The 18,419-nt window shown below is 37.0% G+C and overlaps 1 protein-coding gene across 4 annotated transcripts in view; it reads right to left on the bottom strand.

Annotated features, from left to right (window-relative positions):
• The window catches only part of LOC127812029 (uncharacterized), a 40,134-nt gene extending 22,947 nt beyond the window's left edge, over positions 1–17,187 (bottom strand). For all 4 annotated transcript variants that reach the window (XM_052352287.1, XM_052352290.1, XM_052352288.1 and 1 more), the window contains exon 1: positions 16,843–17,187. In XM_052352287.1, the coding sequence (XP_052208247.1) occupies positions 16,843–17,116 (274 nt within the window). In that variant the 5' untranslated portion in view covers positions 17,117–17,187. The remainder of the gene's footprint in view (positions 1–16,842) is intronic.
• Positions 17,188–18,419: the final 1,232 nt, after the last annotated feature.

The raw sequence follows: 18,419 nt of genomic DNA, 5'->3' as shown, positions 1-18,419 counted from the left end.
GCTTTAGCACCATATTCATTGCATTTCTAGAGATAATACGTCGTAATTCTCTGAAAATTTTTAGCTTGAAATTATGTTACACTAATGTTAAGGTCTTCTCCAACGATGATCCCTTTGATCTCTGTATGATGTAACTCAATAAGAGAGTTGATGATTATCCATGATGACTCAAAATCACGTTGAGATGATCCAAGATGTCTCTTCAGCTTCGCATGCACACTCTCGGCCCTTGAACAAAAGCATATTGATATATTATATTGTATTGTAGTTTTTGAAGATATTATAATATAAATAATATGTATGGATATATGACATATGAGTTTTATAAAGAGTACATGTTAGTAGTAACATTGTCAAAATGCATTATCCTATTTGTTCACGCTACAACAAATTTTTCCTTACAATTATTTAACCATGTCTTTCTGACATAATCAAGTCCATCGTCATATGCATGGTACTCAACTGTTAAGTCATGAAGCTGACGTTTTCTCAGTTGAGGCAAAAATAACAAGCTGTCAACCTAATATAAACTTCTCCCATGTCTCCTTTCTATCAAAGAACTTCTTACAATTAACAAGTACATTTTTTTTATATACGCCACATACACAATAAGGTGGTCGTGTTTGGAAACACTTTATGTATTGCATTTATATTAGCTCTCGAGGATCTGACTGATTGATTTGATCGATTGAACGATAGAGAATGTTAACCGAGAAGAGTAGAGGGGGAGAGAAAGCAATAAAGAGAATGAGAGAGAAGAAATAAGAGAGAGAGAATAGAAACTTTTGAGAATATTCATTCATGATGAATGGAGAAATGATCAGCTGATATACATAGCCGATCCACTCGTCCCATGTGCAATAGCAGATTACCGTTGTTGGGAATGTACTAGCCCCTTAATGCAGCAACAAACAAATTACAGCTCCTCAAAGCAAACTTTCTAATATACCACTTACTACCCTTAGTATAGCCCAATTATATTAGCACCCCCTCCTTATCCGCAACACATGACAATTACCCTCCCCTTCAAAATCTTCTTGTCCGCAAGAAATGCTAAGAAGACCTGCTGCCTAAGGAAATTGCTTGAGAATATCCGGAAAGAATTCCCAAGTATTGTTGTCGGGAGCCCCTTGTTTGTAGATTACCCTCCTATCAATTATAGTTATAGGTTCCTTTGGACTGTCATCTGAATCTAGAAAACGAGGTAACTTTGGACTGACGACCTGTTGCCCCACTGCCTTTTTAAGTAATAATACATGGAAGACCGGATGTATATTGGAGTTATCTGGTAGCTGTAATCGATAGGCCACACTTCCCACTCGAGCTAGCACCAAAAAGGGTCTATAAAACCTCGGACTAAGCTTTGAACTAGCCTTCCCGAGTAGGGTTTTTAGATGGCCCAGCTGGAGCTTCAAATATACCCACTCTCCCACTTGGAATTCCCTTTCACTTCTCCTTCTATCAGCAAACTATTTCATACAATTCCTAACGTTGGCCAATTCTATTTTGATTGTCTGGAAAGCCTGCTGCCTCTGTTAAAGGTATGTATCCAAGGCTGCCACTGTAAAGGAGTTTCCTAGATCTGGCAGCAAGGTCGGCTTGTACCCATACAAGGCTTCAAAAGGAGACCTTTTGATGGAGTTTTGGTAGCTGGAATTATACCACCACTGTGCCAACGCGAGACACTTATGCTAAGACTTTGATTGTAGGAAACAAGCACACCTTAAGTATGTCTCCAAACATTGATTTACTCCCTCGGTCTGGCCATCAGATTCCGGATGATAGGCCGTCGACATGTTGAGTCGAATTCCCAATAAGCCCATCAATTCCTTCCACAATAGGCTAGTAAAAATTCTATCCTTGTCCGACACTACAGCCTTGGGAATTTCGTGTAACTTCACCACTTGGTCTAGGAACACTTTAGCTATCTCTTGAGCTGTGTAGGGGTGGGTCAGCCCTATGAAGTAGGCATATTTGGTAAATCTATCCACTATCACCATAATGCAATAGCGCCCTTCCGATTTGGGTAAGCCCTCAATGAAATCCATTGAGATACTTTCCCAAAGTCCTCCTGGTATATTTAATGGCTGTAACAACCCCAGAGTAGCCACCGTTTCTGATTTGCACCTTTTGCAAATATCACAACTCAACACAAACTCCATCACAAACTGACATGAAACAAGAGGAAAACCGAAGTTTGATAAATTTTTGCTCCAGAGATTAAGTAGATTTGGCTATTTTCTTTCCAATATTAATTATAGTCTTTACAATTTCCAGCTGGTAGTTTGTTAGGTTGTTGTGCCAGGTGTAAAGGGGGCTAGAATAGGACAAAATAGTCTATTAGAGGAGAGATGATATGTTGTGGCAGCACCTATGGGTTTCCTATATAAACTATGTAAGTCTCCAGCAACAATATCAATCAAATTATCCAAAATCAGATTCCTATTCTCTCTTTTCCTTCTTACTCTCTATTCTCTCACTCTCCCTTTCCCTCCAATCCCTCTCTTTTCTTCTTACGGGTTAGAGCGACTCCTTCTAATTCACACCGAATTAGAAAGACGGAAGTTGTCACAGCCCAACTGTGACAGTTGGTATTAGAGTGTCGATGCCGACAAGGAGTGTGAGGGGCGTAAAAGATGGCCTATGGAACGCGCATGAAGAACATGGAGTCTCAGCTCCAGCAGCTCAGTTTGGCGGTGGGTGAATTCCAAGATCGGGTGGACCGATTGAAAGTTAGCAACCAAAAAACCATAAGGCAATTATGACAGTTGATCGCAATATGGAAAGAGGACTTAATAGAATGAGAGACGATATCAACCAGATGAGGGAGGAGATGGACAATCAACTTCAACAATTTATGTTGATGTTCACCCGGCAAAATCAAGTAAGGTTGTCTCCCGACTTTCCTCATAGAGATAGGAATGATCCCATTTTACAGAATGAAAGAGTGAACCAAGAAAATAGAGCTCATGAAATTGTGGTCGAGCAAGGTGAGGACACGGAGACGTTGATAGGAGGGGGTCATGAGGACTGGGTAATTCCACCACATAAGGGGTTTCCCATGCCCCGAATGGAAATACCGGTGTTCTAAAGGACTAATCCCAGATGGTGGATTAGAAAATGCGAGCGATTGTTTGAGTGGTACGATGTGCCAATGGAAAGAAGGGTAGCCTTGGCGGCTACCTACTTCGATGATGGTGGTTTCAAGGGTGGATGCAAGTAAGAGAGAACTATACCTAGAGAGAGTTCGCTAAAGGGTTGTGTGAGAGGTCCGGAGAAAGGAGCATGTCGAATATCATTGAGGAGTTCAACAATTAAATGAAAGTTTAATAAAAATGTATCATACCTGATTGGTAGTAAACGATTCAATAGCATCAAATAACTGTTGAAATGGCAAAGGAGTTTCATTATCATGAAAAAAAAATTATGTAAATAAATAACCAATTTAAAGTAGCCCCGAATCTTTAGATTCGGGCACTACTTGAGTCCCTCAAACCGAAGGATTTGGGGGATCCTCAAGTTCCCGAATCCTTCAGTTCAAAGACTCAAGGAGTCCCTGAATCGTTGGATTCGAGACATATCAACTCTCCCAATCCAAGGATTCAGGGGACCCTTACGCTCCCGAATCCTTCTGTTAAGGGCACATCGACTCTCCCGAATCTTTGATTAGGGGACTCAAAGTACCCCGACACTCAACCTACCTCGTCGGTTGATTCAGTGTGATTAGGAAATAAAATTCAGAGATACAAAAAAATTTCAAATACCTCAAAGACTTCATCTTCAATCGATTTGTGTTGTTTCTCGCCGAAACAAGAATACTTATTATCTCCTTCGTCAAAGTCTGACATAAACATTTGCGTATAATAATCTTTCATGGCTGACAGTAACTAGTAATTGGCTATGGCGAGGAAAACTGGGCTGAGCAATGTTCGGTGTTGAATAATAGTGGCTGCGCAATGCTCAGTGTTGAATAATAGTAGTTGCGCGATGTTCAGTTGTGGGTGAGTGAAGTGGTTATGGCGATGGTAGGTGAGAAAGTAGGTGCATGCGCTTAAGGAGTAATGGTGGATGGTTGAACTTCAAAGATTTAAATGAAGGGTAAATATGAGTTTTAATCTCAGGGTATTTTAGGAATATTAAAAGTGGGTTACAAAGAGCCAAAAGTGTGGTTGCAAATAGAATTTTCCAAAAGTAATCAATCTAGTTGCAAATAGCAAAAACAAAAATTTTACTTACGCTGGTTGCGGAGAGCAAAAATTGTGGTTGCAAATAAAATTTCCCAACACATACCCCACTTGTAGATCTCCAGCTGACTTTACAACCAGCATGATAAATCTGGTCTAGTATATGTTAAATATTGAAGAGAACCAATGATAGTACGATAAAGAGAGGAATTATCAAACACTTCACCCTCATCAGTCAAAGAATTAGATGAACTCATAGGAGTATCACTGGGCTTACAGTCAATCATACCAGCCTTTCCCAACAAATCCAGTGCATATTTTAACTAGGTAAGATAAATTCCAGCATTAGTTCTATGAGCTTCAAATCCAAGAAAATAATGCACTAAACCCAAAGTCTTGAGAGCAAAATTTTTATCCAAATCATGAATAAAAGCCGAAAGAGCTTGCGAATCTGAACCAGTCACCAAAATGTCATCAACATAGATCAAGACAAATAGGACAAATTGGGAGGTGCGTTTACCGAGCCTTGAATTTGAGGACTGATCCATCAAGGTTATACTTAACCCTATACACCCATTTACACCCAATGAGGTTCATACTGTCAGAATATGAAACCAACTCCCAAGTACCATTCTATTTCAATGCTGTAAATTCATCTTTCATAGCCTTAACCCATCTTGGGTCTAAAAAGGCCTCATGTACAGAACTAAAGAACTGGTGAGGGCATGAGGAGAATTTAATTGAAGTTGTTTGGCCTTAGACTTGGTAAGCATAGGATGAATAGAAGGAAGAGGTGGAGCTGTGTATTTAGATACACATGATATAAGTTAAGAACAAGACTAAGGTATAGGTAAAATTGATACAGGATTAATAGAAAAATCAGAGACCTGATTGGAAAGAGATCGAGTGGACTGAGAGGAAACTGAGTTTGACAAGGAGGAAGACTCAGGTTGTGCTACTTCAGGAGAGGTTGACAAAGGAATAGACTCAAAATAGGAAGTTGAAAAACTAGGAGAACAAGGCTTAGAAATAGAACTAGAAAAAAACAAAGAGGTGAATGGAAAATCATCAAGATTAAACTGAACATGACGAGAGACATAAATTCGACCAGATGGATGCAAACATTTGTACCCTGCCTGGACATGACTATACCTAATGAAAATGCATTTTGTAGAATGAAACTCAAATTTGTGCTTGTTGTAAGGGCGCAAATAAGGAAAGCAAGCACAGCCAAAGGGTTGCAACATTAGGTAATTAGGTTGTTTGTGAAACAGAAGCTCAAATGGAATTTGGAACTTAAAGAGCAGAAGAAGGCAATAAATTGATAATATATACTGATGTTTAGAAAGCTTCAACCCAAAATTTGAGTGGCATATGGGAGTGTGATAACAAGGTTAACCCATTTTCACATGTTAGAGTTATGCCCCACAAGCCAATTATATTTACATGTAATTGATCGTACTTTACATTTTGATTCTTTAGGAAAAATCAATTATTATTGCAAGGCATTTATGTTTTTATTTGTCATTAATGGTTGTCGTTATTTATTGTAATCCATTCTTGACAAAGTCCATAAATCAAATAGGCTCATGGAATTTGGTCGTGTATTGATATGACAATCATGAAACATATTCCTTACAAGCCTTGATCTTAAATGTTCCTAGTCATAGAGTTATTAGGATTGGACACTAATAACTCGGATAGACTAGCACATATGATGCATGCTCAATTAGGAGAATGTCTCGTTTCATGGACATTGGTGTGGGGACACTAGTGCATATATGTGGGTGTTTATTATAAGAATAAGTACACTGAACTGACCCGCTACAGAATTTCTAATAGTTATTTTAATGTCGAATTGGAATTTCTGTGTTGCAATAGTGTAGATTGATCCTTAGACTTGAGACATCATGGTAGTCTTATATTTGACTGGTTACGCTTTGGTTCTTTTTTGGATTCCAATGGAGTCATTAACAAATTATCACTAGGCGTAACCTTATCACATATGAAGGCTTATGAATGTCGAGATAGGATTCATCACTTATTGATAAGATGAGAAGATGTCCTATGTATTCCGATGATTTCATGACTGAGGAAATCCTTGGCCAAGGTGAGGTGGAAATCAAAACGTGTTTTGATTTCACCTATTAAGTCATAAATCTGGAATGGATACATAGTTATTGAATGATTAGGGTTTCGTCATAAAACCATACCCTAAATTCAATCGAGACATAGATTGATGAAAGGATTTCACTACACGGTATTTGCAATTGAAAAGGTCCGTGTTTTTCATCATTGGCTAGGTATTCATGGTATGTTACTAGACGTTAACCATGATATGTATGGTTTTAGAATTAATTTGATTAATTCTAAAACTATTGATCAAAGAGTTTAATTAAGAAGCCCATAAGTTTAATTAAAGAGTTTAATTAATCTAATGAGTTGGGCCTTCATATAGCCCAATAAAGTTGGCCTACATCTAGCCCAATGGTGGACCTAAGGGGTCACACACTTAGGTCGAGCCCGTTCCACAATTTAAAAGAGAGATTCGACCCAATATGATTATGGGCCGAACCTAAATCGGGGTTTTTCCAAAGGCATAATTAGGGTTTTTACTCTATAAATAGGCCACTTAAGAAGCTGGAAAAATAAGAAAAATTTCGGATCTCTCAAAGGCGCCTAGGGTTACTAGCATTACTCGAGGCGTTCGTGGAAACGGTCGATCGTGTGAACCGACTTGGAGGAGTTCGTGTTTGCGACTCTATGGATCAAACAAGGCAAAATCAAATCTTCACGGTTGCCCGGCTCCTAACACCACAATATGCCTATGTTTCCGTTCTACTACCCCATTTTGCTTATGGGTGTAAGGACATGCGAATCGAGATTGGATCCCACAGCTATGAAGATAGGGTAAAAATACCTTATACTCTCCCCCATTGTCAATTTGTAAGACCTTAAGCTTGGTTTGAAATTGAACTTTAACAAGTTTATGAAAGATTTTAAAAATGAAAAAAGCATCTGATTTAAGTTTCAATGGGTATAGCCATGTGTATCGTGAATAAGCTTCCACAAATATCATATAATAACGATATCCTTCAATGGACAAAAATAGGAGATGGACCTCACAAATCATAATAGACTAATTCAAGAGGCTTAGTAACTGTAATTGGACAGTCAGCAAAGGGCAATTGACTTTGTCGATTTTATAGGAATCACAAAACATAGCTCTTGAACAAGAAGAAGGAAAATGTATCTTATTAAGAATCAAGTGCAGTACATTGGAAGATGGATGCCCTAATTTGGCATGCAATCTACGATACAATTGTTCTTTACATGCTAACTGAACACTAGGAGACAGTCCATGACAAAATGGAAGTTGTCTCTTACATTTATTTGCAAAAGAAAAAGCACATTGCACAGAAGATGTACTGCTAGCTATAGGTTGAGAGTCAATAGACTAAGCTGGAGAAGATGAAGCAGTAGGAGCAAGTGCTGAACTTAACTAATACAGTCCATCCTTAAGATGTCCTTGGAGTAGCACTTCCCCGGTACTCTTGTCCTTAATCAAACAAGAACTAGAATTAAACTCGGAAACAAGGTCATGGCCTCTAGTTAGTTGTGACACACTGATTAAATTCTTTTTCATGTTAGGAACATGTAAGACATTAGGTAAGGAAATAGAAGAAACAGGTTTAGTCTGAGTGTACAAACGTCCAAGACCTATATTAGAAATTGGCAATTGCTTACCATTGCCAACAGAAACGCGATCACTGCCATTGTAAGGAGAATGAAGTGAAAGATTTCCAAGATTAGAAGTTATGTGATTCGTAACTCCAGAGTCAACAAGCCAAGCAGAATCTGTGAGAGAAGACTTTGGTAGAGAAGTATTATCAATAGGCTATGAAAATTGATTGTAAGAAACAACAGGATGTGAAAATTGGTTGTAAGGAGTTCTTGAAATAGAACTTAGCTCATTCATGTAGACCTCATTAGAACCATTCAGGGAGGCTAAATAAGTCTGAGTATCTGATCGGGAAACTATTGGAGACCGTCCAAAATTTTGATTAGACACAGGATTCCTTTGAAAACTGCTATCAAACCGATGATGGCACTTGTCAACAAAGTGCCCTAGCTTACCCCAAAGTTGACAATAAATTCTCTTTCTAGATTGTCTATCTCTACCTCTTCCTCCTCTATTGACAAAACCACCACCTCTATTAAAATTGAAACCTCCAACTCTATTATTCACTGAATTTCTAGTACCCCTCGGTGTAAATGCAATCATGTTAACATGCATAGACAATGTCATAACCGATTCAACATTAACAGCAATATGTGCTAATTTTTTGGAGTGTAATCTCTGTTCATGCATCAATAAGAGATATTGCACCTTCTCAAGATCAATTTCATCCATCTGATAGGTAATTAGACTTACTACAGTCTCATATTGTTGTCCAAACCATTAAGGATTGCAAGAAGCAAATCCTTATCACTAAGAGGCTCCCCCATGGCTGCCAGTGAATGTCCTATTATCTTGATCTTAAAGATGTAATAATTAATTGACAATGCATTATTTTTAACAGATCTAAGTTGTTGCTTCAATTGGAATAACTTAGCAATAGTTTAACGGGAATACAAACTTTCGAGAGACATTCATACCTCGGCAGATGATTCGCAATGAATCACCTGTGTCAAAACTTCCTTGTCAATGGTTGAGAATAGCCATCCGAGAAGCAGTTGATCTAATCGCATCTAGCTCATGTATTTTGGATTCAACATTGTTGCTCCATCATCGCCGACATTTGGATCAGGTATGAATTTTGCCAGAACCGATCCTTTATTGAGAAACGATTGGAGATCAAAGGCACGTATTGTGGCCGATATTTGTGCCTTCCAGAAGATATAGTTATTAGAATCAAGGCAAATCGGTATATAACTAAATGCCTTGGCCATCGCAGCAAAATCTGACTACAAGGCAGAAGACAGTGACGATGAGGAGTGAGGTGGAAAGGAGGAGGAAGAAACTCTATGATCAGTATTAGCCATTGACCTTGGTCATAGCTCTGATACCATGTAAAATGTATACAAAGAGGCAGTAACTAGGGCAAACAAAAAGAGAGAGGAATTCGAGAACTAGAATCTTGAATTTAGAATGATCAAGAATAATGAAAGAATAGAAGAGCCGATGATTATATACCCAATGATGAAAGGCGTGCAAACACAAAGCGCGCAAAACAGAACACTATTGTAAGACATAAAGCTAGTTAAGACTACCAACATATGGCAGAACAATATAAATATAATTACAAAGAGGAGAAAATACAACATAAAGCAGTAAAGACACAACTTCAAGTAACACTTCCTTTCAAAACAATAGTTTGTTAGGAGATATTTTGCAATTTGTTAGGAGCACATGGGTGCTGTTATGAATTCAGTTAGCAGCCAACTATGCCTATAAAATGGCTACTTGTAAGAGAATGGGATGTTATGTGAAATAAGATTGAAATCCTTTCTTTCCAATTCTCTCTATCCCTCTCTCAGTTCTCTCTGATTTCTTCCTCCCTTTTCTGTTAATTTCTCTCCCTCCCTTCAATTCTCTCATTCCGATTTCTCCCCTAATTCCAATCTCAACCCTAGGTAACCCTAGGAATGTCGGCTATGATTCTAGCGAACTCGTAGGAATATGGTTTGAATGTCTAAAGTCTGACGATGGTCTAAACCGGTGATTCTCGGCTATTGACAAGTGAGCGCGAGTAGCATTTCCGATCAGATTCTGATGAATCAAAGGAAGGGTCATAACCAAGAGAGCAAAGCAACTCTTGATTCGAAATTAAGAAGCGAAGCAAAGTCAGGTGAACACAATTAGCAGGTTTAGGCGAGAAGGAAGGAACGGTCGAAAGCAGATCTAGAACGATTGTTGAACATCAGCGAGTAAGATTCAATCTGGAGGAATTCTCAGATGTTCAACCTAGGCGATCATTAGCTGTAAGCGACAAAAGCCGATTATAGGTTGTCGACTTAGAGGCTATCAATTATTGCGAGGTTGTTCCTATGCTATTAATTGAAACAACGCTGAGCGATCTCTGGCAAGCTAGATTAGAGCCAAGATATTGCCAAAAATTGCTCTTGCAGGAAGTTGGACTAAAATCGACTCTCTTGATTCCTCAAGAGGCCACAACAGAGTAGTTCCTTGCCTGTCGACTCCTTTTACTCCAATTAATTGAGTCCAGAATTGAAGGCAAAGCAAACCCAAATCTCAGCAGATTACGTTTGAGGTGGATTAAGTCTGGGCGACTTCTTGAAGTAGTGGTTTGAGGTCGATCCAAATGTCTTTGTTAAATTGAGGGTTAGGTGAGTACTGGAAGCAGTTAGGTTGTTATAGCAGTGAGTTTTCAAGGAATTAAACGGTGGAGATGACCGAAGGACTTCTTGAAAGTGCACAACCATTTAGGAAAACATTCAAGGAAGAATGTGAGGCAATGAGGAAAGTAATCAAGGACGTCAATAGAAAGAGGGACGACTTGATGATTCTATTCTCACATAAATTTCAAGTTAGTGTTCCAGCTGAATGTTTTTCTAAGGCGTACTCTACTTTCTTAAATCAAGTTAGAGATGAATTCAATAACCCAATGCAATAAGCGTCTATAATGGATTATAAGGTCAAATTTGAGAAATTGAAAGCGCTAATGCTTAATTCTCAACCGACCTTAAAGGAATCTTACTTTGTGTTGAAATTCATTAATGGTCTTAACGATGCGTTGAGACCTATTGTGAAAATTATTTGTCCTATCACAGTAGAACAAGCGACTAAGAGGGCGAGGCTGCATGAAACAGCACTGGAAGCCATTTGTAGAAAGCACAGGCGGCAGCCTAACGGTTATATTAAGAGCAGCCAGCAGATTGGAGGTATTCCTAAGACTGTTAAGGCCCTAAGATTATAGGACTGGTTGGTGCAAGAAGTGAGGAAAGACCAGAAATGGAGCAGGCCATTCAGGATGACAAAGGAAGAAGGGCAGCTATTGGAGGAATTATTGAGGCTCCAATGCAAGAGAAATCTGTTGAAATGAATCATGTAACAATAGCCAAGAAATTCGAAGGATGGCCAATAAATCATGATGAAGCAGCATGAGACCAAAACATTGATTCATTGGTGATGCTGGCTAATAGTCAGGCCAAAGATGAAATAAACCAGGATATCCTACAGAAATGGCTGGAGTTTCTTTAGATCATACTGGCCAAATTGGTACCTACTTTTTCTCTGCACTAGAAATTGATGAAGAGTGGCCAAAGATTGATGAAAAGGCTGGCAGGTGCAGTTTAGGGGTTGTCTTCTTTCCATAGCTAAATAAGAGTGTTGTCAAACTTTTGATTCATAGGGGAGACAAGATTGAGCTTCGCCATGAGCAGCAATTACCCTATGTGAATTGGGTTGTTGCAAACCAAAAATCATCTTCCAAACGTTATGAAATATCATATGTTTATCAGAGAGCAATTTGCTATAGGGCAGGAATAAACGTAGAGAATAGGCAGAAGGTGGTAGAGCTTTTGTCTTGGCTGGGCTCTTTGCATCTTCCATCATCTGAAAGAAAGTCAAAAAGGGTGGTAATAAGACAACAACTTCGACAAGAACTCAATCTTACAAAAGCAACTGTAAATAGGTAGCAGGCAATTGGACTAAGGTCTTGTGTAGTTGCTGACCATGACCTTCCTAGGCTACAAAGTGCCCTTCTTGCTAACAGGCTTACACGCAAGGCACTTGATAAATTGTCAGAGCTCTTTAGCTATTTAAGAGTGTGGAAAAGTGAGAACCATGTGTTTGTTGATGGCCTAATGCCACCAACTGAGGGATATCATAGTGATTTGCTTTTTCAGATATATTCAAGGAAGGAGAATAATCCTACATCAATTGTGGAAGGGACAATGCCTGCTATTGGTGGTCGCTATGACTACCTACTTCACCAAATATGGACTAGTGATTACCAATCAATTCCTCCAGGTACTGTTGGGGTCAGTCTTACCCTGGAGATAATGATTCAGCATTCTCCTATGGATATCAGACCATTTAGATATGATGGAAGTACTAGTGTACTAGTTTGTTCTATAGGAGGAGTTGGCTTACTAGAAGAATGCATGGAATTAGTCATTGAGTTGTGGGAGCAAAACATTAGGGTTGAACAAAGGAAATACCATGAAGTTGGGAAGATGTTGAAAGAAAAGGTTGTTGTCGAACTACTTATTGTTACCATGCACTGGCATAGTTCGTGTCCAAGACGTTGCTGGGACTTACAGATCAATGGGAAAAGAGAGCCTTTGCATGGAGATCTGTGAAGACAACACTTTACAAGTGCAGGAATAGCAAAAAAGAATGAACATAAAAGCAAAGAGGAATGGGCTTAGAAGGAGAAAGAGAGATTAAACAGATAGTAAGAATGGGAATTGGATGAAAAAACAACAGCCCAGCAGTAATAAGTTTCTTCGGGACAATAAACCTCTCAAGTAGGGGGGAATTGTCATAACCCTGGGAAAAAATAGAAAGAAAACATTATAATAGGGTTACAATAGTTTGTTAGGAGATATTTTGTAATATGTTAGAAGTACATGGGTGTTGTTATGAATTTAGTTAGCAACCAGTTATGCCTATAAAAGGGCTACTTATACGAGGATGGGATGTGATCTAAAATAAGATTGAAATCATTTCCTTCTAATTATCTCTATCCCTCTCTTGGTTCTCTTTGATTTCTCCCCCCCCCCGTTCTTCTAATTTCTCTCCCTCCCTTCAATTCTCTCATTCCAATTTCTCCCCTAATTCCAGTCTCAACCCTAGGTAACCCTAGGAATGTGACACCAGTTTATCCTCCAACTACCTATTCTCCTTAAGTAATATATCCATCAATTGTCCTCCACCACTTTGATGTAACTATTAACATTTAAAAAATCAAAATGTTAGAAAATGAATATGAAAAAATACTATGTTGTCTGATGCGATCACTGATCAAGACCCGGCACAAAGCTGACCCGACCACGCCGGAACAATATTTTAATACTTTTTAAGTTTTAGAATTCTACTTGATTTAGGATTCTACTTCATGTTTCTACTTGATTTAGAATTCTACTTCATGTTTCTACTTGATTTAGGATTCTACTTCATGTTTGATTAGGGTTTTATTTTTATTAGATTTCTAGTTAACTTTTACTTAGGATTTATTTCTATTAAGATTTTAGTTGGATTTTGTTTACAAATATTAGATGGATTTGGATTAGCCAAATACTATAAATATGCCTAGGATCTAGAGTTTATAATCAATTTTTCTCAATACAAATTTCAGCAACCTATTTGGGTTTTCTTAGCAAAACAGTCTTGTTTTTGCGTCTTCTTGAAAATCAAGTTTTGGTAATTGAAGTTTGTTCTTTCAAGGGTTTATTTTGGTGTGTCTTTTTTCACACCCACGCTTCACGTTGCATCGGGTGGTATCAGAGCGGTTCATCAACCAATCAGATGGCCAATCTTGAAGGTAACGGTAGCAACCAGTCTCGTGACGGTGATCGGGGGCTGCCCGCGGCTTGGAGAGCAATCGAAGAACAACGAGAAATAACTCGTACAATGCAGCAACAATTTGAGCGAATCCACAACCAATTGAGCGTTTTACAACGAGTTAAGGATAATAATCGGAATCAGACTAATGGCATGAATCAAGCCGACTGCATTAAACCAGGAAAACCAGCCATTAATCCTGTCCTCATTAATCCTAGAAGACCAATGATGGATGATAGCGACGATAAGGATGATCTTGGTCGTATGATAGCCAACCCTAGTGGTAAAGGGGTTAGGAGGAATGCGCAGCAACACAACCATTGGGGAAACGATGAGTATAAACTAAAGAATGGTTTTTTGTGAGTTTGGAGCTTGATCTCAAAGATTATGTTGTCCCAACAACCTCAACGTTTACAAAATCAGGTCCGGTTTATGCTGCTAACATGACAGAAACTCCAAGGTTATTGACTCATATTAGGGTATTTTCCAATCCCGAGGGCTCAAGAATTGCTTCGCAATCCAAGATGGTGGTGTTTCTTCTTATCAGCTTGCGACTATAAAGGAGATGGAGGCCATGGTAACAAATTCTTCTACAGTTTATTCAGGTTCTGGCATGGTTGAATCGAAGGCAATAGGAACATATTCACCTTTGCGATTGCAAAAACAAGATGGTCACAAGGGTCACTTTGTGGATATGGGAGTTGGATCTCCCGAGCTAGTTAACTGGGGTAGTGCAACTGCTTTCGGTATTAATCTAAAATTAGATTCTGAAACTAAAAATGTTGTAGCAGCTGCTACTATAACTGATCAAGTGCTTAGACCCAAGGAGGATTCAAGCATCAATATTTTAAGTGATGGAGAAACTACTGGTAGTCATGGAATAAGCATCTATTCGAAACAATTGCAAAAGAATGCTTCTCCAAGCAAGAAAAATCTACGGATAAATTCAGAAGCTATTGAGGAGTCAAAATCAAAAAAGCTAATGAAAGGAGAAGGACATGTGATAAGATTTACCAGAGCAGAGAAGCACTCAAGATGAAATGTTCAACGTCCTCAATCTAACAGTAATAATACAATGAAGGCAGAGGGCAACAAACATGGTAATGGTTGGACCCATGCCAACGAAGATAAGGCTAAGAGGGGAAGGAATGTCTGTGCTCATGTTCCCTTAGCAGAAAAGTTCAAGCAATTCAAGAAGATGTCAAGCAAAAGTTGCACAAATAAAAAGTACAAGGCGACAGCTGACAAGCATAAGAAGCACAAGGTATTTGAGATTGGAGATGAAATCATGATATTCTTGAAGAATGAACGGATTCCAACAGAACAGCAAAACAAGCTCAAGCCAAAGAAGTATGGTCCTTACAAGATTACAAAGAAGATCAATGATAATCCTTATGTTGTGGATTTTCCTAATCATATGGGTATTTCCAAAACATTCAATGTTGCTAATCTTTCTTTGTATTTGCCGAATGATGAGTTGTCATACCTAGATCATAATTCGAGGACGAATTCTTCTCAAGTGAAGGTAAATGATGCGGTCACTGATCAAGACCCGATCACGCTGGAACAATATTTTAATACTTCTTAAGTTTTATAATTCTACTTGATTTAAGATTCTACTTCATGTTTCTACTTGATTTAGGATTCTACTTCATATTTTTACTTGATTTAGGATTCTACTTCATGTTTGATTAGGGTTTTATTTTTATTAGCATTCTAGTTGTCTTTTACTTATGATTTATTTCTATTAAGATTTTAATTGGATTTTGTTTACAAATATTATATGGATTTGGATTAGCCAAATACTATAAATATGCCTAGAATCTAGAATTTGTAATCAAGTTTTCTCAATACAAATTTCAACAACCTATTTGGGTTTTCTTAGCAAAACAGTCTTGTTTTTGCGTCTTCTTAAAAACCAAACTTTGGTCATTGAAGTTTGTTCTTTCAAAGGTTTATTTTGGTGTGTCTTTTTTCACACCCACGCTACAAGCTGCGTCACTACCCTAGGAAGTCTACTAACTAAACTAAAATCTATCTTCAGAACTTGTAAAACTATCAATAGTTAAAGAGTCATATTAGACATTCCTTGTAAGCTTTTGTCCCCAGTATTGACTATGCCAAAATTGATGAAGTCCTTGACATGGAATCCATACATCATAAAACAATTTTCCACCAATTGGCAGTTCAAATCTGTTTGAACCTTTGTTCAACAGAAATGTGACAATAATGACTAGTCTTAATCCCACTGGGAGGAGAAATATGAAACTACAAAGAATCAAGTAAATCCTAAACAACATTATATATTGAAAAGGGAACAACCAAATAGTTTTTGTTAAACTATGTCTTAAAGGCAATGGGAATGTACATACATGATACGTGCATACATACATGCATAGGCAGAAACATGCATATACATCAGTATTGAAGCGTGAAAAGAAATAAGCATGTCAATACATAATACACATACATAGGTGTTGAGTGGAGTTGAGAAACTAACATGGTATGGAAAATACCCAAAAGTGAAAGAAAATGAATGTTTCTGCCCAGGCTAACTACAAACCTTTCTGTAATCATTGAAATTTTATACAAGAGATCAAAGACTTGGACGAATCTACCAGTGAAGCCAAAAAAGATGTGAATGATGACCCATAGTTTGATCAAAGTTGGCTGCAACTACCGAAATCCTAATTCTATAGATTCACATAATTTGATACAGATAGTCCATTACACGACCACCTCGGCGTAGGAAGAAAAGTCCCAATTCAAAATTTCAACTTAGTGCAATAGAAAACATACTAATAATGAAAGAAAAAATAATAATAATCTTAAGTGCGTCCTGTAATGCTCTGTTGGGTAAGAAAACACGGCAAAATCAAAAGAAAAAAAGAAGATACGTACCAAACATGAAAAAAAACCCGACACTCCTACAAATCAACACAACCATTTAGCTTTTCGAATAGGGTTCTTCTTCGGATCACTAACTACTAATCAACACATCCCAGAGACAAAATTTGTTTCCGTTTCATCAACTTCCTCAGCATCCAAAAGGAGCGGAAGAAAGAACCCCTATAAAGACCCTAGAAAAAGGCATTTTAAGATGAAGCTAAGAGGCTAAGACTTTACCAATAAGAGACGCTTCTAGCACCTTGTTTGCCATGAGAACCTGGTCCTCCATCAGAATAACGGAGCCATCGGAATCAGTTGAACGGAGATGGAGCTTGCCGATGGTATAAATTGTGGAAAGCAACAGAGCGAGTAGAATCCCGCCGAGAGTTGATATCACAACAGGGCAATCTAACACAACCATGAGGGGCTCCCGAAGAGGGGTTCTGTAGAGAATGCACAATAGCAGAAGCATTTCACCGATTACCAGTTTCAGAAACAGCCAGGAGATCATCTTCTTCTCTCACCAAGTCCCGATATAGCTTCAATTTTGGATATATATATATATATATATATATACAGACTCGAGACTTGAGAGAAGGAAAAGAGAAGCGAGAATGGAACGATTTGGAACTGTGGAGGAACTTGGGGACAAATAAATTACGTCTTTTGTTTTTGTTTTTGTTTTTGTTTTTGTTTAGATAGTGTTTGTTAAATAAAAGATATAGATTAAAAAAATAAAATATAAAAAATATTTTTTATTAAATTTTTGTGATGACTTTTAAAAAATAAGTTACATATCATTTAAATAGGAATACAAATAAATTCATTTTGAATCTTATAAATAAAAAAAATTATATATATGTCATTCGATATATTTTAAAAAATTAAATAAATAAAAATTTTAAAATATTTCTCCATCTTATATTGATCATTTTATATTTTAGTTTATAAAGTATTATAATATTATCTTCATATAACTTTATCTTACTTATACCTTAAATAATACAAATAAAATGTATATTAACCCTACAATTCTTGAATTTTAATGCTTCAATATTGAAAGTAGGAATGTTGTGCTTTAAATATAAGAATAAATAATATTAAAACTAAATTTTGAATAAAAATAAAAATTAAAGTTATTGTATAACGTTGTATAATAAAAAATAAAAATTAACGTTATATAATAAAAAATAAATAAATTAAAAAAAGTACTCTATAATTTAAACAAATTAAATTAAAAATTAAATATCAAACAATACATACCAGTTAGTGCTATTGTTGCCAATCAAATATAAAAAAAATAAATATCAAATATTACTGCTACTGCTGCAAATAGAAATTAAAATTAAAATGTACACCAACTAGTGCTATTGTTGCCAATCAAATTATAATTACATAAGAAAAATAAACATTATATTGTTATTTACCAAAATAGTGGATTAAAATTTTACAAAAAGTGGGTTAAAGTTTTACAAAATATGTATGCTTTACAAAAAATGTGTTAATAACATGTCTTCAAACATGTATTTGCCCGAACTTCCTCCTCCTTACTTTCCAAAAAGTCTTCGTATCAACTTGTATGTATCCCTAATGAGGAACATGCACAATAATCTGATAATTTGTTAAACAAAAAAAATATAGATTAGTACATTTGTTGTAAATATACATATCAAAATATACTTTAAGATTAAAATTACCTTATTACATCCTCATCGAAGCAAGATAGTTGTATTTCTCCTTTTAAGCTCTATATATTTTTTGATCCAATTCTACAGAAGTTTATATTTTAAATTATTATTAAATTTAATTTTTTT

The sequence above is a fragment of the Diospyros lotus genome, chromosome 10 (genome assembly GCF_014633365.1).
Source record: "Diospyros lotus cultivar Yz01 chromosome 10, ASM1463336v1, whole genome shotgun sequence".
NCBI lineage: Eukaryota > Viridiplantae > Streptophyta > Magnoliopsida > Ericales > Ebenaceae > Diospyros > Diospyros lotus.
The sequence above is the reverse complement of the archived record's forward strand: the minus strand, read 5'-3'. Positions and strand labels throughout refer to the sequence as shown.